The following is a 21,584-nucleotide window of genomic DNA, read 5'->3' as shown; positions in this document are numbered from 1 at the left end:
ACAAAAATGTTGCTTTCAGTTTTAAGTTGTTTACTTGTAGTTGCACTTGTTGTTTTGATTTTAGATTGTTTTAGATTTGTATGCGTATTTTTGTTTATTTAGTTGTTCGGTTATGTTCTTATCCCTAAGAGTTTGAATTACCCCGCTGTCGCTGTTGATGTTACTGGGTTTTCTTACTTCTTGATGTAAATGGGAACATGCCCGACTGATGCCCACAGGACGTCTGAATGCGAGCATAATAATTTTAAATTTTCTGAAGGTATAACTATATCTATTGTTGGACATTGCAAACTGTAAACACTTTGAAACAGCGCTTATATATCACCCAACATACATATTGTTTTTAGAGTATGATCACATTTACCTCTTCCGGTGACATTTTTCTAAATGGGGGTAATGGTATGTTTTGCAGGTCATTGCAGGTCGATATGTGATTGCGTTGACTCTTCTCTGCGTTGCGTCATTTTTTTGCTGACATCGCTCGGACGCTTCTGGAAATATGTTCATGCGAGTTGAGAAACCGATCTGATTTTACCCCAAGATAACGTCATGTAATGACACTATTTCCAGCCATACCGGAAAGACACGTTACAATAATGTGAATAGAATAGAAACCAGGGCCGGACCAAATGAGTTGTAAGGGGGGGGGGGGGGGGGGTTCCTCCTTTTTGGGGGGGGCAAATCAGCGAAGTGGCGAAGCCGAACTAGGGGGGTCCGGGGGCATGCTCCCCCGGAAAATGTTTGAAAAACGGTTAAAATCTGTGCAATCTGGTGCATTCTGGGCCTTGTTTTGAGGGTTAAGAGCAGCATTGTTTTGGTGCTAAAACTAGTAAAATAAAAAACCACTCAAAGCAAGGTACATGCTTTTTCCAGGGGTGGGGTTCCGGAACCCCTGGAACCCCCCCCCCCCCCCCCCCCCCTGGGTCCGGCCCTGGAAACACATCATTACAACAAACGTAAACCAGGGATTAATACAACTTTCAAAAATAGGTCCTGCAATTGTAATTGATCGGCCCGTTGTTGCGTTCCATTACCCAACCCTCGTTTATATGATTCTTGGCAAGTCATCCTTATCGAAATTCTGAATCATAAGGTCATTCCGGTAGATTTTTCTATTTTTTCACATTTGTTTCAACAGACTCTGAAAAATAATATCGTTTGTTAAGTACAAAAACATGCTCTAGTTGTCAGCAGAGACATTCAATACCTGTGTTTTTGCTGTCAGCGATGGGGGGTTTAAAGGTCAGTGGCGCTGATGGGGTCTATGTCGACCAAAAGAGTGGGATTCCCTGTAGGTGGAAGTCATATAATGGGATTCCCTGTATACATGGGTGGAGTTTTTCAATAAAACTTGCAAACCAAACTCAAATTTCTAAGAAATATCAAAAAAGATCGAAAAACATCAACTTTCAAAACGTGACTTTCAGCGATATCAGCGAAACGCTACAGAAACTACACCCTGGGGTATTCCCTGTATACAGGGAATCCACCTACAGGAACTCCACCTACAGGGAATCCCACTCATTTGGTCGACGTAGACCCCATCAGCGTCAATGGCCGAGTCATCAAGCAAGGGAAACAACTCGGTATTTGAGGAAGGAAACTGGCCGTCGGGAAGAAGGGCAAAAGATGGATGGAGTGAGGAGGATTTTATTCTCAAGGTTTCGACAAGGCTCCGAGGGGTTCATTTTGCAATTTAGTTTCCATATATTCATCGCATCGGTGGTCTAGTGGTAGAATACTCGCCTGCCACGCGGGTGACCCGGGTTCGATTCCCGGTCGATGCAACATTTTTTTTTACACTTTTACATTAAAGAGATACTATTTATCTGAGACATTAAAGAGATACTATTTATCTGAGACATTAAAGAGATACTATTTATCTGAGACATTAAAGAGATACTATTTATCTGAGACATTAAAGAGATACTATTTATCTGAGACATTAAAGAGATACTATTTATCTGAGACATTAAAGAGATACTATTTATCTGAGACATTAAAGAAATACTATTTATCTGAGACATTAAAGAAATACTATTTATCTGAGACATTAAAGAGATACTATTTATCTGATTGTTGGGAGGGGTGGAGATGGGGTCTGTTTTTCAATCTAGACGAATACGGCACGATTTTATCGAATACGAGCCACACGTATGGTAATGACGTAAATCAAAGTGAGTGAAAGCACTTCAGGGCGCTGCTTCTCCAAATGGCGCTTTCTATGACGCGGCCGCCCAGTAACAAGCGTCACGTACACAATCCAGGAAAGTGCCTCAGTGGAAGTAACCAAACTCAAACCTCACAAAGACAGCTCCCTCTTCTTCTTCTTTTTTTCTTTTTTTAGGTTTCTCGTATCCCTTTTAAATTTGGCAAGTGACAGAAAATATCTGGCCTCTCGGTTTGCGGTTTCTTCTCAATCAGTGTTGTTATAGTCTTTTGTTGTTGTTTTGTTTTGTTGTATATCTCAGGGACCTTTATGACCTTTCAAATGCCGGTCACCATTGGTAAAAATATGCTCTAGTTGTCAGCAGAGACATTCAATACCTGTGTTTTTGCTGTAGGCAAACGGGAGGTTTTTAGGTGAGTGGCCGAGTCATCATGCAAGGGAAACAACTCGGTATTTGAGGAAGGAAGCTTGCCGTCGGAAAGAAGGGCAAAAAATGAATGGAGTGAGGAGGATTTTATTGCCAAGGTTTTGACAAGGCTCCGAGGAGTTTAGTTTGCAATTTAGTCTCAATAATTCAACGCATCGGTGGTCTAGTGGTAGAATACTCGCCTGCCACGCGGGTGACCCGGGTTCGATTCCCGGTCGATGCAAAGTTTTTTGTACAGTGTTGTTGGTGTTTTTGTTTTGAAACCTATAATTATGTTACACAATGCACCATCCCTGCATCCTATTCTCTGGTGACACTTACTTTGTTTTAATCATATAACATATGCCACTGTCTGACTGCAACATCTTATTAACAAGTCGTGTATCCATGGATACGCGGCAACAGCTAGTGTTGAGCAGGTCGTGTTCAACAAGAATTGATAGTCAACAATGTTTCTTATTAGTTTGGGTAACCTGACCAGTCATGAAACCTATTTGATTCTTCACCTGAAGCATTGAATCCGCTGGACCATTTTGATAGCTCAATATTTAATTCAGTTGGAAGGCATGAGGGGTCCAGTAATTGTAGTGCATCTAGACCCCTAGTCTAGTCAGTTTTAAGCTATTTCTTATGGCATTGACATTGAAAATAGTTGTTTTTGAAGGCTGGAAATAGGACGTTTTGTGTGAGCAGTATGCCTTGCTATTGTGTTTGTTTTTGAAGGCTGGAAATAGGACGTTTTGTGTGAGCAATATGCCTTGCTATTGTGTTTGTTTTTGAAGGCTGGAAATAGGACGTTTTGTGTGAGCAATATGCCTTGCTATTGTGTTTGTTTTTGAAGGCTGGAAATAGGACTTTTTGTGTGAGCAATATGCCTTGCTATTGTGTTTGTTTTTGAAGGCTGGAAATAGGACTTTTTGTGTGAGCAATATGCCTTGCTATTGTGTTTGTTTTTGAAGGCTGGAAATAGGACTTTTTGTGTGAGCAATATGCCTTGCTATTGTGTTTGTTTTTGAAGGCTGGAAATAGGACGTTTTGTGTGAGCAATATGCCTTGCTATTGTGTTTGTTTTTGAAGGCTGGAAATAGGACGTTTTGTGTGAGCAATATGCCTTGCTATTGTGTTTGTTTTTGAAGGCTGGAAATAGGACGTTTTGTGTGAGCAATATGCCTTGCTATTGTGTTTGTTTTTGAAGGCTGGAAATAGGACTTTTTGTGTGAGCAATATGCCTTGCTATTGTGTTTGTTTTTGAAGGCTGGAAATAGGACTTTTTGTGTGAGCAATATGCCTTGCTATTGTGTTTGTTTTTGAAGGCTGGAAATAGGACTTTTTGTGTGAGCAATATGCCTTGCTATTGTGTTTGTTTTTGAAGGCTGGAAATAGGACTTTTTGTGTGAGCAATATGCCTTGCTATTGTGTTTGTTTTTGAAGGCTGGAAATAGGACTTTTTGTGTGAGCAATATGCCTTGCTATTGTGTTTGTTTTTGAAGGCTGGAAATAGGACTTTTTGTGTGAGCAATATGCCTTGCTATTGTGTTTGTTTTTGAAGGCTGGAAATAGGACTTTTTGTGTGAGCAATATGCCTTGCTATTGTGTTTGTTTTTGAAGGCTGGAAATAGGACTTTTTGTGTGAGCAATATGCCTTGCTATTGTGTTTGTTTTTGAAGGCTGGAAATAGGACTTTTTGTGTGAGCAATATGCCTTGCTATTGTGTTTGTTTTTGAAGGCTGGAAATAGGACTTTTTGTGTGAGCAATATGCCTTGCTATTGTGTTTGTGTTTGAAGGCTGGAAATAGGACTTTTTGTGTGAGCAATATGCCTTGCTATTGTGTTTGTTTTTGAAGGCTGGAAATAGGACTTTTTGTGTGAGCAATATGCCTTGCTATTGTGTTTGTTTTTGAAGGCTGGAAATAGGACGTTTTGTGTGAGCAATATGCCTTGCTATTGTGTTTGTTTTTGAAGGCTGGAAATAGGACGTTTTGTGTGAGCAATATGCCTTGCTATTGTGTTTGGTTTTGCTCTGCTCGGGCAAACTTCGTGTCAGTATCTCGCATAATAGGCTGAATAGCAGCATTGGTCAGTGCGAAGCCTCGGTCACAACAACAACAACAACATCAACAACAACAACAACAGCAACAACAACAACAAAAACAACAACAACAAAGCCACGGTAACAACAACGACAACGACAACGACAACGACAACAAAAACAACGACAACAACGACAACGACAACAAAAACAACGACAACGACAACGACCACGACAACAACGACAACGACGACGAATACAAAACCCCAAATACAAATGATCGAATGACGAATCAAAGCAAACTGATAACCAGATCTTCAGGTGAACAACTTAGTACAAAGATGCACTAAATGTCAGCAGAGATATCCATAAATTAAGTCTTTGTCTCTGCTGTCAGCAAACGAGAGACTGAGACACACTACTCTGTCTTTATTTAAATCAGTGGCCGAGAAACATTGATCTATTTTCAGATCAGTGCTGAGACATCGAGCAAGGGAAACAACTTAGTAGTTGGTGAAGGAAGCTGGCCACCGGGAAGAAGGGTAAAAGATGGATGGAGTGAGGAGGATTTTATTGCCAAGGTTTTGACAAGGCTCCGAGGGATTGAATTTGCAACTTGGTCGCTTTTGATTCAACGCATCGGTGGTCTAGTGGTAGAATACTCGCCTGCCACGCGGGTGACCCGGGTTCGATTCCCGGTCGATGCAACATTTTTGTAAGCGTTTTTTGGGTTGTTTTTATTGTTTATAAACCTGTAATTATTGTACATCATGCATCATCCCTGCATCCTATTATCTCGGGGCTTTGACTTGTTAGTTTATATCATAGACCATGCCACTGTTTTATTCTGCTACATCTGTTTAACCAGTCGTGTGTCCATGAATACGCATCACCAGCAAGTGTTCAATGGATTGTGATCAACGAGAATTGATGGCCAGCAATTGTTCTTATTAGTTTCAGTAACCTGACCCGTCATTAAACCTTGAGCATTCAATCTGGACAATGTTATTAGCAGATTTAGTAGGCATCGGTGGTTTAGTTGTAGAATACTCGCCTGCCACGTCGGTGACCCGGGTTCGATTTCAGGTCAATGCATATTTGTTTGTTTATTTTTTTTAACATTAAAAAGCGTTCCGCGTAGTGGCCTAAAGTAGAGAACACAAGTGGATGAAATACTATGATAGGCTTCTGTGGAGAATACATCGGCCTCCTCTGCGGAATGTCGCAGGTTCGACTGAATCCCGGCCGTGCCTGGTGGGTTAAGGGGGGAGATTATTCCGATCAAAACCAGGTCAACTTATGTGCACACCTGTTAGAGCCTTATTCCTCTTCGTGTGTACACGCAAGCACAAGACCAAGTGCGCACGGAAAATATCCTGTAATCCATTTCAGAGTTCGGTGGATTATAAAAAAACACGAAAAGACCCAGGATGCATCCTCCGAAAACGGCGTATGCCTGCCTTCAGGACGGGGTAAAAATGGTCATACACGTAAAATAAACCACTCGTGATAAAACAAGAGTGTACGCGGGAGTTTCAGCCCATAGACACAGAAGAAGGAGAAGATCTGACCGTTCGGAGGGAGTGTCTGGCGAATTTGACGAAACTTGGGAATCCACTGTACATAAATATAGATGCACACGGCACGATTTGTTCCAAAACGCACCACAAGTATGGTAAAGAATTAAATCAAAGTGACTGAAAGCGCTTCACGGCGCAGCTTCTCTCTGGTATTGAAAACAAAACGTAATCCAAAAACTGCGCCTGGCGACAAGACGACTAGCGCCCTCTATGACGCGGCCGCCTAGGGAAATGCATCTCGTACACAATCCAGGCAAGTACGTCTGTGGAAGTAGCGTAACTAAAACCTGACAAAGAGTACTCTTTCTTTACCTATTCTATGTTTTTTTCCACAGGTATCACGTAGAATCTGGCAAGTAACCGAAAAATATCTGGCCTCTCAACGGATCGTGGTTTCTTCTCAATTGTTATTGTCTTTGTTTTTGTGTTGTTGTTTTATTTTGCAACATGTCTGGCCTTTCAAATGCTGGTCACCAAGAGAAAACTTTATCCGCAAGATATATAGCCAGGAACCTGTGACGGAAACTTCACAGTCAAAATGTACAGAAGATGGTGGATAGATGCATAATTACTATGTATCGAATCTCTACGCAAAACTAAAGCAAAATGAAAGATATAAAATATGTTTCAAAAACGGTTAACTTGAAAGACAAACATCACCCAGTTTTGATTGGTGGGAAGGAGGAAGAGGTAGCCGTCATATAACTGGTCGCCGTCATTTTACTGGTCTAGTGGTAGAATACTCGCCTGCCACGCGGGTGACCCGGGTTCGATTCCCGGTCGATGCACCATACTTTTGTAAAAGTGGTTTTATTTCTCTTTTTTTTCAAAAGCTTTGATGATATATACGATAAACATTTGATACTTGTTGCACATTTCACAGGAAGAGGTAGCCGTCATATAACTGGTCGCCGACATTTTACTGAAAAGTATACTATCATACAGCGCATCGGTGGTCTAGTGGTAGAATACTCGCCTGCCACGCGGGTGACCCGGGTTCGATTCCCGGTCGATGCACCTTACTTTTGTAAAAGTGGTTTTATTTCGTCTTCTTTTTTTTCAAAAGCTTTGATGATATATACGATAAACATTTGATACTTGTTGCACATTTCACATTTTCTGTAAGATAAGTTTCTCGTTGAGGTTTTTTTCTCGGGTACATAATGCCTGGCTGATGACAAACAGGACCGTGGACCGCAAGCTAGACCTGGCAGTAGTTAATGTCCCTGGACAGGTGTGGAGACCTTTCGAAACGTTCGCAATGCCGTGTTTCTTTTGCTGACGATCGTGTATACCACCACAGATCTGTTCATCAATTTGCAGAGGACAAGAAGGGTTTCCACTTGAAAACACATCAACAATCAATAACCAGGCTATGTTATGTGCAGAGTGGGCATTTTTATTTCACTGAATTTGCAAATTGACACCACGAAATTAATATATTAAAAACAATCAAACTAAGCGCAGAAAGTATAGCCAGGCCATTGGAAATTGTCAACAGGTCGGCCTAACCGGATGCTACAGGGTGACACGAAAAAAACAGATCCCACCAAAAGTTTAATATTTTCTGAAATAATCAGCCGATTCTTTTATTTTTTCAGGTGAGCCAAGCTGAAATGATGTTCTAACAGCCCACCAAGTTTGAGCTTCAAGATGTCATGGACAACGGAGCATAAGACATTTATAGTCGAGGCCTATTTTCGCCGGCGAACAGATTTGCTCGGGCTGCGCACAACAGACTCTCTGACTGAATCAATATTCCTCGGTGTCCTTGCTGATTTAGGTCGACCAGAGTGGGATCCCCTGTTAGGGTTTTTACTATTGAGGTTATTGACAGTCCCATGGTCTCTGAACTTATCCCTCCATCCATAGATAACTGATTTAACAGGAAAGTCTCTACGTCCAAACTGTCTTTTGAATTCCAGTTGAGCAGCGTGGATAGAATTCGACCGAAAATAGGCCTCGACTATAAATGTCTTATGCTCCGTTGTCCATGACATCTTGAAGCTCAAACTTGGTGGGCTGTTAGAACATCATTTCAGCTTGGCTCACCTGAAAAAATAAAAGAATCGGCTGATTATTTCAGAAAATATTAAACTTTTGGTGGGATCTGTTTTTTTCGTGTCACCCTGTATTTTTCGTGTGCATGTGACAGTTTCTCGTATTAAAACAGAATCTATTGATACTGCTACGTTATTACACTTTAGTTTGACTGGTTTGACAGGTCTTAAAGTGACCGGTTTTTACCGTGGGGTATGTTAAAGGAGGACAAAATTCAGACAGTTCTCAATTACATGCTTTACAATTGCCAGTAAACAACAACAAACAACAAGCAATAAACAACAACAAATGAATAAATGAAGTATATAAACAAATATTAATAAATCTTCAACTGAATAGTTGAGAACAAAGACGTACTAGCTGTCAGCATAGACATACATAACTTATTTATGTCTGTGTCTCTGCTGTCAGCAAACGGGAGACTGAGTCACACCGATCTAGCTGAGACATCAAGCAAGGGAAACAACTCAGTATTTGGTGAAGGAAACTGGCCGCCGGGAAGAAGGGCAAACGATGGATGGAGTGAGGAGGATTTTATTGCCAAGGTTTCGACAAGGCTCCGAGGGGTTCATTCTGCAATTTAGTTTCCATATATTCACCGCATCGGTGGTCTAGTGGTAGAATACTCGCCTGCCACGCGGGTGACCCGGGTTCGATTCCCGGTCGATGCAAAGTTTTTGTAAGTGTTTTTGTGTTGTTCGTGTTGTTGTTTTGAAACGTGTCGTTTTGTTACATCATGCACCGTCCCTGCATCCTATTCTCTCTGGGCTCTACCTTTTTTTTAAAAATTTTTTAATTCATAGACCCTGTCACTTTTTTCAGTGCTACATCTGTTTAGCAAGACGTGTGTCCAAGGATACGCGTCACAAGCAAGAGTTCAGTGGGTGGTATTCAACGAGAATTGATGGCAAGCAATTGTTCTTATAAATCTGAATAACCTGACCAGTCATGAAACCTTGAGCATTAAATCTGGACAATGTTTTTAGCTGATTTAGTGGGCATCGGTGGTCTAGTTGTACAATACTCGCCTGCCACGCGGATGACACGGGTCGATTTCCGGTCAATGCATATTTGTTTTGTTTATTCAACATTAAAGAGCGTTCCGCGTAGTGGCCTACAGTGGAGAAGACATTGGCCTCCTATGCGGAAGGTCGCGGGTTCGAATCACGGCCGTGCCTGGTGGGTTAAGGGTGGAGATTATTCTGATCTATACCAAGTCAACTTATGTGCACACCTGTTAGAGCCTTATCCCCCTTCGTGTGTACACGCAAGCACAAGACCAAGTGCGCACGGAAAATATCCTGTAATCCATTTCAGAGTTCGGTGGATTATAAAAAAACACGAAAAGATCCAGGATGCATCCTCCGAAAACGGCGTATGCCTGCCTTCAGGACGGGGTAAAAATGGTCATGCACGTAAAAATAACCACTCGTAATAAAACAAGAGTGAACGCGGGAGTTTCAGCCCATAGACGCAGAAGAAGGAGAAGATCTGGCCGTTCGGAGGGAGTTTCTGGCGAATTTGACGATACTTGGGAATCCACTGTAGCTTAATTTAGACACACGCGGCACGATTTTCTCGAAAACGCACCACAAATATGCTAATTACTTAAATCAAAGTGTGTGAATGCGCTTCAGGGTGCTGCTTATCTCTGGTATTGAAAACAAAACGTAATCCAGAAACGCCGCCTGGCATCACGTACACAATCCAGGGAAGTACGTCTGTGGAAGTAACGTAACTCAAACCTCACAAAGAGTGCTCTTTCTTTGCCTATTCAATTTTTTTCTCAGGTATCACGTATCCCTTTAGAATCTGGCAAGTAACCGAAAAATATCTGGCCTCTCAGCGGATCGCGGTTTCTTCTCAATTGTTGGTATTGTCTTTTTACATTTAGTCAAGTTTTGACTAAATGTTTTAACATAGAGGGGGAATCGAAACAAGGGTCGTGGTGTGTGTGTGTGTGTGTGTGTGTGTGTGTGTGTGTGTGTGTGTGTGTGTGGACCGATCTTTATGAAACTTTACATGAGAGTTCGTGAGTATAATATCCACAGAATTTTTTTTCTCCATTTTTGACTCACATGCGAAGCAAAAGTGAGTCTATGTACTCACCCGAGTCGTCCGTCCGTCCGTCCGTCCGTCCGTCCGGCCGGCCGGAAAACTTTAACGTTGGATATTTCTTGGACACTATTCAGTCTATCAGTACCAAATTTGGCAAGATGGTGTATGATGACAAGGCCCCAAAAAACATACATAGCATCTTGACCTTGCTTCAAGGTCAAGGTCGCAGGGGCCATAAATGTTGTCTAAAAAACAGGTATTTTTCACATTTTTCACATTTTCTCTGAAGTTTTTGAGATTGAATACCTCACCTATATATGATACATAGGGCAAAGTAAGCCCCATCTTTTGATACCAGTTTGGTTTACCTTGCTTCAAGGTCAAGGTCACAGGAGCTCTTCAAAGTTGGATTGTATACATATTTTGAAGTGACCTTGACCCTGAACTATGGAAGATAACTGTTTCAAACTGAAAAATTATGTGGGGCACATGTTATGCTTTCATCATGAGACACATTTGGTCACATATGATCAAGGTCAAGGTCACTTTGACCCTTATGAAATGTGACCAAAATAAGGTAGTGAACCACTAAAAGTGACCATATCTCATGGTAGAAAGGGCCAATAAGCACCATTGTACTTCCTATGTCTTGAATTAACAGCTTTGTGTTGCATGACCTTGGATGACCTTGACCTTGGGTCAAGGTCACATTATTTTGGTAGGAAAAATGTGTAAAGCAGTTCTTAGTGTATGATGTCATTGCTAGGTATAGTTATTTGACCTTGACCCTGAAGGTCAAGGTCATGTAAAGGTCAAGGTCAAGCATGTGAAGCGTATGGGCTTTGCCCTTCTTGTTTCGATAAATGTCTGTGATGACGTCATATCCGGTTTTTTTTTAAAGTTGAGGCAGCACTGTCACGCCCTCATTTTTTCAATCAAATTGATTACAATTTTGGCCAAGCAATCTTCAACGAAGGCCGGACTTAGGTATTGCATTTCAGCTTGAAGGCTTAAAAAATAATTGATTACTTTGGTCATTACAAATCTGAAAATTGTAATTAAAATTATTCTTTTATAAAACGATCCAAAATTAATTTCATCTTCATTGTCATCATTTTCTGATTCCAAAACCATATACATATGTTATATTTGGATTAAACACAAGCTCTGAAAATTAAAAATATAAAAATTATGATTAAAATAAATTTTCCGAAATCGATTTAAAAACAATTTCATCTTATTCCTTGTTGGTTCCTGATTCCAAAAACATATAAATATGATATGTTTGGATTAAAACACGCTCAGAACAAGCGGTAGAAAAAAATGCAGTGCGTTCAGTTTCATTCTGTGAGTTCGACTGAGCTTGACTAAATGTTGTATTTTCGCCTTACGCGACTTGTTTTTGTGTTGTTGTTTTATTTTGCAACATGTCTGGCCTTTCAAATGCTGGTCACCAAGAGAAAACTTTATCCGCAAGATATATAGCCAGGAACCTGTGACGGAAACTTCACAGTCAAAATGTACAGAAGATGGTGGATAGATGCATAATTACTATGTATCGAATCTCTACGCAAAACTAAAGCAAAATGAAAGATATAAAATATGTTTCAAAAACGGTTAACTTGAAAGACAAACATCACCGTACCCAGTTTTGATTCCTACTGTGAAACACTTAATTTCATTGTACAAGTGTACGAATAAGCAATGTTTAAGTCAAATACACATGCACATTTTCTTTTTTAACTCATCATTAGAACACTTTAGTACGTACACAAATATAACAGAAGATGACAAAACGACAGGTGTGAATAAAACTCTTGTTGTGCCATCTGTCAGAACTGACGTGACAGGGCCCACTAGGTCAGGGAAGGTGACGGCCACAGCAAGAGGGAGTGCCATACAGGGAGAGTGGTGGTGGTGAGAGGATGGAGGGGGAGGGTCAAGTTAGTGGACTGAAAGGAGGAAGAGGTAGCCGTCATATAACTGGTCGCCGACATTTTACTGAAAAGTATACTATCATACAGCGCATCGGTGGTCTAGTGGTAGAATACTCGCCTGCCACGCGGGTGACCCGGGTTCGATTCCCGGTCGATGCATATTACTTTTGTAAAGTCTTGATTTTATTTCGTCTTCTTTTTTTTCAAAAGCTTTGATGATATATACGATAAACATTTGATACTTGTTGCACATTTCACATTTTCTGTAAGATAAGTTTCTCGTTGAGGTTTTTTTCTCGGGTACATAATGCCTGGCTGATGACAAACAGGACCGTGGACCGCAAGCTAGACCTGGCAGTAGTTAATGTCCCTGGACAGGTGTGGAGACCTTTCGAAACGTTCGCAATGCCGTGTTTCTTTTGCTGACGATCGTGTATACCACCACAGATCTGTTCATCAATTTGCAGAGGACAAGAAGGGTTTCCACTTGAAAACACATCAACAATCAATAACCAGGCTATGTTATGTGCAGAGTGGGCATTTTTATTTCACTGAATTTGCAAATTGACACCACGAAATTAATATATTAAAAACAATCAAACTAAGCGCAGAAAGTATAGCCAGGCCATTGGAAATTGTCAACAGGTCGGCCTAACCGGATGCTATTTTTCGTGTGCATGTGACAGTTTCTCGTATTAAAACAGAATCTATTGATACTGCTACGTTATTACACTTTAGTTTGACTGGTTTGACAGGTCTTAAAGTGACCGGTTTTTACCGTGGGGTATGTTAAAGGAGGACAAAATTCAGACAGTTCTCAATTACATGCTTTACAATTGCCAGTAAACAACATCATCAACAACAACAACAACAACAACAACAACAACAACAACAACAACAACAACAACAAATGAATAAATGAAGTATATAAACAAATATTAATAAATCTTCAACTGAATAGTTGAGAACAAAGACGTACTAGCTGTCAGCATAGACATACATAACTTATTTATGTCTGTGTCTCTGCTGTCAGCAAACGGGAGACTGAGTCACACCGATCTAGCTGAGACATCAAGCAAGGGAAACAACTCAGTATTTGGTGAAGGAAACTGGCCGCCGGGAAGAAGGGCAAACGATGGATGAAGTGAGGAGGATTTTATTGCAAAAGTTTTGACAAGGCTCCGAGGGGTTCACTTTTCAATTTAGTCTTCCTTTTCACAGCGCATCGGTGGTCTAGTGGTAGAATACTCGCCTGCCACGCGGGTGACCCGGGTTCGATTCCCGGTCGATGCAAAGTTTTTGTAAGTGTTGTTGTTTAGAAACCTGTATTTATGTTACATCATGCACTGTCCATGCATCCGATTCTCTCGGGGCTCTACCTTTAAAAAAAAAATTGTATTCATAGACCTTGCCACTGTTTCAGTGCTACATCTGTTTAGCAAGGATTGGATACGCGTCACTAGTAAATGTTCAGTGGTGGTTTCAACAAGAATTGATGGCAAGCAATTGTTCTTGTAATCTGGGTAACCTAACCAGTCATGAAACATGGAGCATTAAAACTGGACAATGTTGTTAGCTGATTTAGTAGGCATCACTGGTCTAGTTGAAGAATACTCGCCTACCACGCGGGTGGAAGTCGTTACCCAGTCGATGCTCATTTTATTTTATTTTTTACATTAAAGGGATACTGTTCTGACCGTTCGGTGGGAGTTTCTGGCGCATTTGACGAAACTGGGGAATCCGCGGTGCCTTAAAGGCACAGTAAGCCTCCCGTAAACCATCACAGATACTGTCAGGCTTTTACACACACTACAAACACCCTTTCATTTAAACACTCACCGCTTGAGAACATCCTAGGTGCCCTCCGTAAAGAGCGAGCAATTTTCAAAGAATTTATTTTTGCGTGGTTTATCTTACCCCTGAGCCATCGTTAACCCGTGTGATCAAGTTTCCTTTTTTTCACAATTTAGTCGTCAGTTTGTAATTTGAATGCGACTCGCTGTAAGCTTATCTGCAATAGCACGTTATTATGTACCTCTGAATCTAAACGAAACAAACGGCTGGGATTCACAAGAACTCTAGCGATGGCTTTTGACTGTTCAGAGGAACTGGCGATAGGCATAAACCGTCGTCTGCTACGAGAACCACGACCTTGCGTGACCCTGCTTCCGGGATTTTCTTTTTTCAAACTTTCAAAACTTCGAATTGTACTGATCTTGTCTTGATGAAAAAAGAATTCTTTTATGATTTAAGAATGTTTGTGTAACAAGCTGTCAATTTATTATTTAGATTTTAAAAGTTAGGTCTAGCGCCAAAACGCACCACGGTCCGATTTTGTTATCAGACAATCCGCAAAATTAATTCTTTGAAAATCGCTCGCTCTTTACGTAGGGCACCTAGGATGTTCCCGTTCTGTGAGCGTTCAAATGGAAGGGTGTTTGTACTGTGTGTAAAAGCCTGACAGTATCTGTGATGGTTTACGGGAGGCGTACTGTGCCATTAATCGAGACGCACACGTACGGCACGATTTGGTCGAAAACGCACCACAAGTAAGGTAATAAATAAAATCAAAGTGATTGAATGCGCTTCATGGCGCTGCTTCTCTCTTGGAAACAAACAGAAATCCAGAAACGTCGTCTGGTGGCTAGAGGACTAGTGCCCTCTATCACGCGGGCACCTAGTAACAAGCATTACGTACGCAATTCAGGGAAGAACCTCAGTGGAAGTAACCCAACTCAAACTTCACAAAGAGTGCTTTTTCTTTGCCTATTCTAAATGTGTTGGTATCTCGTATCCCTTTAAAATCTGGCAAGTGACCGAAAATATCTGGGTTTTTGGTTTGCGATTTGTTCTCAATTGTTGTTAGTGTCTATTTATTCTTATTTCGTTTTGTTGTTTTAGTTTGTAACCTTTATGTACTTTCAAATGCTGGTCACCGCAACCTCGCGCCCCCTAATTGGCGTAGAGGCGCGTCCCCCGGGTGGTGGATGGGGGAGCCTTCTCTACTAATTTCTGAGAGAAGGTCGCATCACTCTCGATGCCGTGAACCTAATTAGGATCTTTTTCTTGTTTCTTCTCTATTTCTGCCTCCCCAAAGTCCTTTTACTTTCCTTTTCTCACCCATAAAATTCTTCACTTATTACCCTTGTTAAGTGGTTCTTGTATAGAATATAGTCAATGTTTGTAAAGATTTTAGTCAAGCAGTATGTAAGAAATGTTTAGTCCTTTGTACTGGAAACTTGCATTCTCCCAGTAAGGTCATATATTGTACTACGTTGCAAGACCCTGGAGCAATTTTTTGATTAGTGCTTTTGTGAACAAGAAACACTTAACAAGTGGCTCTATCCCATCTCCCCCCTTTCCCCTGTCCCATCTCCCCCCTTTCCCTCGTCGCGATATAACCTTCGTGGTTGAAAACGACGTTAAACACCAAATAAAGAAAGAAAGATGGTCACCGCAAGGTACATCGCCCGCTACTGTAACCTTGGTGGGACGGAAATTCCATCGTCAACATTTTCAAAAGATGGTGGAGAGATTTATCGTATCTCTACGCAAAACTAAAGCAAAATGAAATAAAGAAAATATGTACCCCCAAACGGTTAACACTAAAAAAAAGAAAAAAGATCATCCCCTTTTGATTCCTTTTGTTGAATGAATTTTCATTTCAATGAATAACTACATGTACTAAGCTAAGTATTCAGTTACTTACATATGCACATATTCTTTCGTGTTTTAAAAAAAAAATCCTAGCATAGACACTTTTAACGTTACCAAACGTATAGTGCCTGTCAAGAACACTTATTACCTATAAATGACAGAAAATAGATGAATAAAACACTTGTTGTGCCATCTGTTAGAACTGACGTGACAGGTCCCACTAATTGAGGGAAAGTGGCTGCCACAGTAAGAGGGAGTGACCTATAAAAGGAGGGCGGTGGTGGTGAAAGGATTGGGAGGGGGAGGGGGGGAGGGGGTAGTGGGAAGTAGGAAGAGGTAGATGTCATCAACTGTGCTCGTTCATTTTGCTTGAAAGTAAAGGAGTTCTCAGCGCATCGGTGGTCTAGTGGTAGAATACTCGCCTGCCACGCGGGTGACCCGGGTTCGATTCCCGGTCGATGCAAAGTTTTTGTAAGCGATTTTTTGGTTGTAACACATCATGCACCATCTCTGCATCCTATTCTCTCGGGGTTCTAACTATTTGTTTTAATCATAGACCATGCCACCGTCTGACTATTAACAGCTATAAGATCATGTTTAGCTAGTCGTGTATCCATGGATACGCGTCACCAGCAAGTGTTCAATGGGTTGTGTTCAAGATGACCAGTAATTGTTCTTATTAGTTTGGGTAACTTGACCAGTCACGAAACCTGTTTGATTCAGGACTCAAGATTCACTCACGAATGTTTTATTCAAGGCCATAGCCCATAAATAGGATGATACACCATGACAAATACAAATGCATTACAACAAACATGTCAGGCGCACACCTGGAGTATTGACTCTGGATAACTTATACTGATAGGTAATTTGAATTAAGGTGTCAGTGGTCTATTTGCCGTGTTCGATTACAATAGTAGGCTGCATATGTATATAAGCAACAGAGGCCTAGTTAGTACGTGGCCTCGGCTAATGCTAAACTGTCTTTTGTGAGAGATACAAAAAATAATTTAAAAATGTTGCACAAGCTCTTTCAGTCTTTTCTTTCTTCTTGTTATTTCTATTTTCAGAATGATGTCTTTATATGGAAGAATGAAGGCATGCTGCGTGCATTCATTTATTTAAGATCGACTGAGACTGGCGGCATAATACATAAGTGCATAAAATAACGATGCTGGTACTGTGCACTTTTACGGCAACTAGTGTGGCTTTGGACTGGCGACAAAAAAGCAAAATCATTTTACTGAAACTTTCACTCTGCCAAACATGAAGAAGACAAGAGTAAAATGAATAAATGAATAAATGAGTGAAGAATAAAGAAAGAAATAGATATGTAAATAAACAATTAAAGAAATACAGAAATAAAATACAAAATAAGTGAATACAGAAAGTATGTCACGTGACCATGTACAAAGCTGCACTGGCTATGACTGTGGAAACAAACAAGAGAAAGAAGTGAGTTTTGGGAAAAGGAAGCCAACCTTCGGGAAGAAGTGCATAACTAGTTAACTACGAGGGATGGAGTGAGCATGTGTGGGGGTGAAGGGGTTTCGTTGCTGAAGTGTAATAAATAAAATCAAAGTGATTGAATGCGCTTCATGGCGCTGCTTCTCTCTTAAGTTGGAAACAAAAAGTAATCCAGAAACGCCGCCTGGCGGCAATGCGACTAGTGCCCTCTATCACGCTGCCACCAAGTAACAAGCATCACGTACGCAATCCAGGGAAGTACCTCAGTGAAAGTAACCCAACTCAAACTTCACAAAGAGTGCTTTTTCTTTGCCTATTTTAAATGTTTAGGTATCTCGTATATGCCTTTAAAATCTGGCAAGTGACCGAAAATAATCATCTGCGCTTTGATTTGCGATTTCTTCTCAATTGTTGAAAGTGTCTTTTCGTTCTTGTTTCGTTTTGTTGTTTTGGTTTGTGACCATTATGGCCTTTCAAATGCCGGTCACCAAAAGTAAACGTGATCCGCAAGATACATTGCCCACTGCTGTAACCTTGGTGGGGCGGAAGCTTCACCGTCAACAATTTCAGAAGATGGTGGAGAAATTTATCGTATCTCTATGCAAAACTAAAGCAAAATTTAAATAAAGAAAATATGTACCCCCAAATCGGTTAACACTAAAAAAGAAAAAGATCATCCACTTTTGATTCCTTTTGCTGATTTAAATAAATAACTATACTTAGCTCAGTATTTAGTTACTTACACATGCACATATTCTTTCGTGGTTTTTTTAAATCCCAGCATAAACACTTTTAACGTAACCAAACGTATAGTGCCTGTCAAAAACACTTATGACCTATATATTACAGAAAATAGATGAATAAAACACTTGTTGTGCCGTCTGTCAGAACTGCCGTGACAGGTCCCACTAATTGAGGGAAGGTGCCTGCCACAGTCAGAGGGAGTGACCTATAAAGGTGGTGGTGAAAGGATTGGGAGGGGGGGGGAGGGGGTAGTGGGAAGTAGGAAGAGGTAGATGTCATCAACTGTGCTCGTTCATTTTGCTTGAAAGTAAAGGAGTTCTCAGCGCATCGGTGGTCTAGTGGTAGAATACTCGCCTGCCACGCGGGTGACCCGGGTTCGATTCCCGGTCGATGCACAATTTTTGGTAATTATTTTCATGGGATACATCAATCATGCAAGGACTTTACATCTCTATAAATCTTGTGCATTTTGTTTCTTATTTTGTTTGTTTGCTTGTTTATTTATTTAATTATCTGTGTGTTTGTTGTTGTTGGTCGCTTGTCAGTGCTTTCGGTCCAATATAATGTCACGATGCGAAAGTTAATAAAATAACAATTACTTTCACGGAGACACGTGTAGATTTGGACTAGCCTTGTCAAAAAGGAACATAATCAGTCTACGCCATCCGATTCGTTCTACAACAAAGTTGTTGTTATGTTACTGTTTTTTTCCCAGTAAAGTGCTACACACACGGACCAATGAACTGCTCATACAATCGTTTATTTATTTATTTATTTTATTTACGGAATACTCTATCTCAGTCTCGGGTCGTCCATTGTTTATGCGCAAACTTGAGGAGGGCTAAGTCAAAGCTGTTCTAACGATTGAAGCTAACACGAAGACGGGGATGGCTGCCTAAATGGCGGAAGACAAAACAACACGGCAATGCAAAAACGCGAGTGCACGTGGGAGTTGCAGCCGATGAACGCAGAAGAAGAAGAAGAAGAAGAAGAACAAGAAAAACAAGAAGAACAAGAACAAGAACAAGAAGAACAAGAAGAACAAGAACAAGAAGAACAAGAAGAAAAACAAGAAGAGATTCTTCTCCTTCTTCTTCGTTCGTGGGCTGAAACTCCCACGTACACTCGTGTTTTTTGCACGAGTGGAATTTTACGTGTAGGGCCGTTTTTTACCCCGCCATTTAGGCAGCCATACGCCGTTTTCGGAGGAAGCATGCTGGGTATTTTCGTGTTTCTATAACCCACCGAACTCTGACATGGATTACATGATCTTTTTCGTGCGCACTTGGTCTTGTGCTTGCTTGTACACACGGGGGGTGTTCGGACACCGAGGAGAGTCTGCACACAAAGTTGACTCTGAGAAATAGATCTCTCGCTGAACGTGGGGACGAACTCACGCTGACAGCGGCCAACTGGATACAAATCCAGCGCGCTACCGCGCGACTGAGAGAGAGAAGAGATTCTAAATTGCAAATGTCACTGTCAAAAAAAAAAAGAATAAAAATAAATAAGAAATAGATAGATTTTAACAAAAAAATCACAAAAACACGTTTCTAACCACACAGTTGCAAAGCTGCGCTGCATGGGTGTCATCAACGGATATGGGGAGCAAGCAAGGGAAACAACTCAGTGTTTTGGAAAATAGAACCTCTCTCCTTCGCCTTGGGGATGAAGAGCCTCGATCGGAATAGAGGGATGGGGTGACGGGGATTTTATTGCAAAAGTTTTCGCGAGGCCTTTAAGTTTGCGTTGTAAACTGAATGATTTCAAGGCATCGGTGGTCTAGTGGTAGAATACTCGCCTGCCACGCGGGTGACCCGGGTTCGATTCCCGGTCGATGCATTATTTTTTGTTCTTTTAATTTGTAATAGTGTTACGACAAACCTGCTCTAGAAAAGCTATTTGGTAATCGAGAGATGATGAGCACAGAATTGCCCATGCCCGTCGCGATATAACCTTGAAAACGACGTTAAACACCAAATAAAGAAAGAATTGCCCATGCACCTACACTCGCTCCACTTCCACTTTGGTTGCGCTCCTCTCCTCCCAAAATATCATTCATCATAATATCCCCATAATTTCACAACAAAATCATACGCATTGGTATAATCTCTCTCTCTCTCTCTCTCTCTCTCTCTCTCTCTCTCTCTCTCTCTCTCTCTCTCTCTCTCTCTCTCTCTCTCTCTCTCTCTCTCTCTCTCTCTCTCTCTCTCTCTCTCTCTCTCTCTCTCTCTCTCTCTCTCTTGGAAGGTGGATGTTTACACACACACGCACACACACACCTCCACTCGCCCCCCGCCCCCTCCACCCTCCAGTACACTTACACACACATATCCAGACTTCACCAATGAGGGAAACAAAACTCACCTGTCTTGTACAGTGTTCCAGAGGACACGGGCGGAGGTTCAGGATCCACAGAACTGTCATCGGGCGTTGTCATCAAGTTCTTCTCACCTGGCGGCGATTCCTCCCCTCTGTCTGCCATTGTGGCCGGTCAGTCGTCGCTGTCACGCACGCACGCACCTGTGAACCCGACACCACATACTGAAATGCATAAGGCCAAAAAAAAAAAAAGGTCTGTTTACGGTAACCCGACCGACCCTATTTTTTTCGCGCGACCCTAGACTTTTTTTTGGCATTTGGGAAAAAAAAAATAAAAAAATTTGTTTTATTTGCAAAATAACGTAAAAATATGGTTTTTTGGAGAGAAAAAAATTTCCCGACCTACCGACCCTATTTTTTTGGCCTATGTTACCGTAAACAGACCTATTTTTTTTGGGCCTAACTTCTACAGTTGAACCTTCCCCTTTAAAGGTGCAGTCTTTACCATGAAACCAGTTCTTCACACTATCACAGATCTGGTCCGGTTTTTGCATGCAGGCATGAGACCAAGGGTAGGGCGGATGTTGGCTTGAGAGGCGAAGGGACGGGGAATGTTTACAGTGCCGTGTGTCGGGCTGTGAGCAGTACTAGTGCCCGCTAATGTTTAGCTCAGGCACCGTCTGACTGACTATTAAGGTTTAACGTCCTCTTAGACCAACTGGTCTATATTGGGACAGGTATTGGTAATACGTTGAAGATATGGTGTGATACTTTGATTCGAACAAGCCCGTTGTGGCTGTCTTCTTCGACACACCAGCATTGGGTTTGTCTCGTCAAAGTATCGAAATACGAACATGATAATCGGAGACGAGAGATGATGCATGCGTGCCTTCGTGTTTTCCAAGCCCTGAGACTTTCGCTGTGAACGTGGGATCTTTTTCGTGCGTATGTGTGCACACGGGGGTGTTCGGACACCGAAGAGAGTCTGCACAAAGTTGACTCTGAGAAATAAATCTCTCGCCGAACGTGGGGATCGAACCCACACTGATAGCGACCAACTGGCTACAAAGCCAGCGCGCTACCAACTGAGCTACGTCCCCGCCCCAGGCACCGTCGCGGCAGACGCGCCATA

General features: G+C 41.5%; 1 protein-coding gene and 10 non-coding genes across 13 annotated transcripts in view; 10 read left to right on the top strand and 1 right to left on the bottom strand.

The window, feature by feature from the left end:
- The window catches only part of LOC138961438 (serine-rich adhesin for platelets-like), a 101,840-nt gene that overhangs the window by 75,732 nt on the left and 4,524 nt on the right, over nt 1-21,584 (bottom strand). For all 3 annotated transcript variants that reach the window (XM_070333085.1, XM_070333087.1, XM_070333086.1), the window contains exon 2: nt 20,498-20,653. In XM_070333085.1, coding sequence (XP_070189186.1) covers nt 20,498-20,615 — 118 coding nt within the window. In that variant the 5' untranslated portion in view covers nt 20,616-20,653. The remainder of the gene's footprint in view (nt 1-20,497; nt 20,654-21,584) is intronic.
- Trnag-gcc (transfer RNA glycine (anticodon GCC)) lies at nt 1,717-1,787 on the top strand. Its single transcript has one exon. It is a non-coding gene; the product is annotated as a tRNA-Gly (tRNA).
- Nucleotides 2,750-2,820, top strand: Trnag-gcc (transfer RNA glycine (anticodon GCC)). The gene has a single exon. It is a non-coding gene; the product is annotated as a tRNA-Gly (tRNA).
- On the top strand, nt 5,263-5,333 carry Trnag-gcc (transfer RNA glycine (anticodon GCC)). Its single transcript has one exon. It is a non-coding gene; the product is annotated as a tRNA-Gly (tRNA).
- On the top strand, nt 7,153-7,223 carry Trnag-gcc (transfer RNA glycine (anticodon GCC)). The gene has a single exon. It is a non-coding gene; the product is annotated as a tRNA-Gly (tRNA).
- On the top strand, nt 8,868-8,938 carry Trnag-gcc (transfer RNA glycine (anticodon GCC)). Its single transcript has one exon. It is a non-coding gene; the product is annotated as a tRNA-Gly (tRNA).
- Nucleotides 12,351-12,421, top strand: Trnag-gcc (transfer RNA glycine (anticodon GCC)). Its single transcript has one exon. It is a non-coding gene; the product is annotated as a tRNA-Gly (tRNA).
- On the top strand, nt 13,485-13,555 carry Trnag-gcc (transfer RNA glycine (anticodon GCC)). The gene has a single exon. It is a non-coding gene; the product is annotated as a tRNA-Gly (tRNA).
- Trnag-gcc (transfer RNA glycine (anticodon GCC)) lies at nt 16,312-16,382 on the top strand. Its single transcript has one exon. It is a non-coding gene; the product is annotated as a tRNA-Gly (tRNA).
- On the top strand, nt 18,455-18,525 carry Trnag-gcc (transfer RNA glycine (anticodon GCC)). The gene has a single exon. It is a non-coding gene; the product is annotated as a tRNA-Gly (tRNA).
- On the top strand, nt 19,902-19,972 carry Trnag-gcc (transfer RNA glycine (anticodon GCC)). Its single transcript has one exon. It is a non-coding gene; the product is annotated as a tRNA-Gly (tRNA).

Source organism: Littorina saxatilis, linkage group LG3, assembly GCF_037325665.1.
Source record: "Littorina saxatilis isolate snail1 linkage group LG3, US_GU_Lsax_2.0, whole genome shotgun sequence".
NCBI lineage: Eukaryota > Metazoa > Mollusca > Gastropoda > Littorinimorpha > Littorinidae > Littorina > Littorina saxatilis.
Note: the sequence above shows the minus strand (reverse complement) of the source record. Positions and strands in the feature narration are given on the sequence as shown.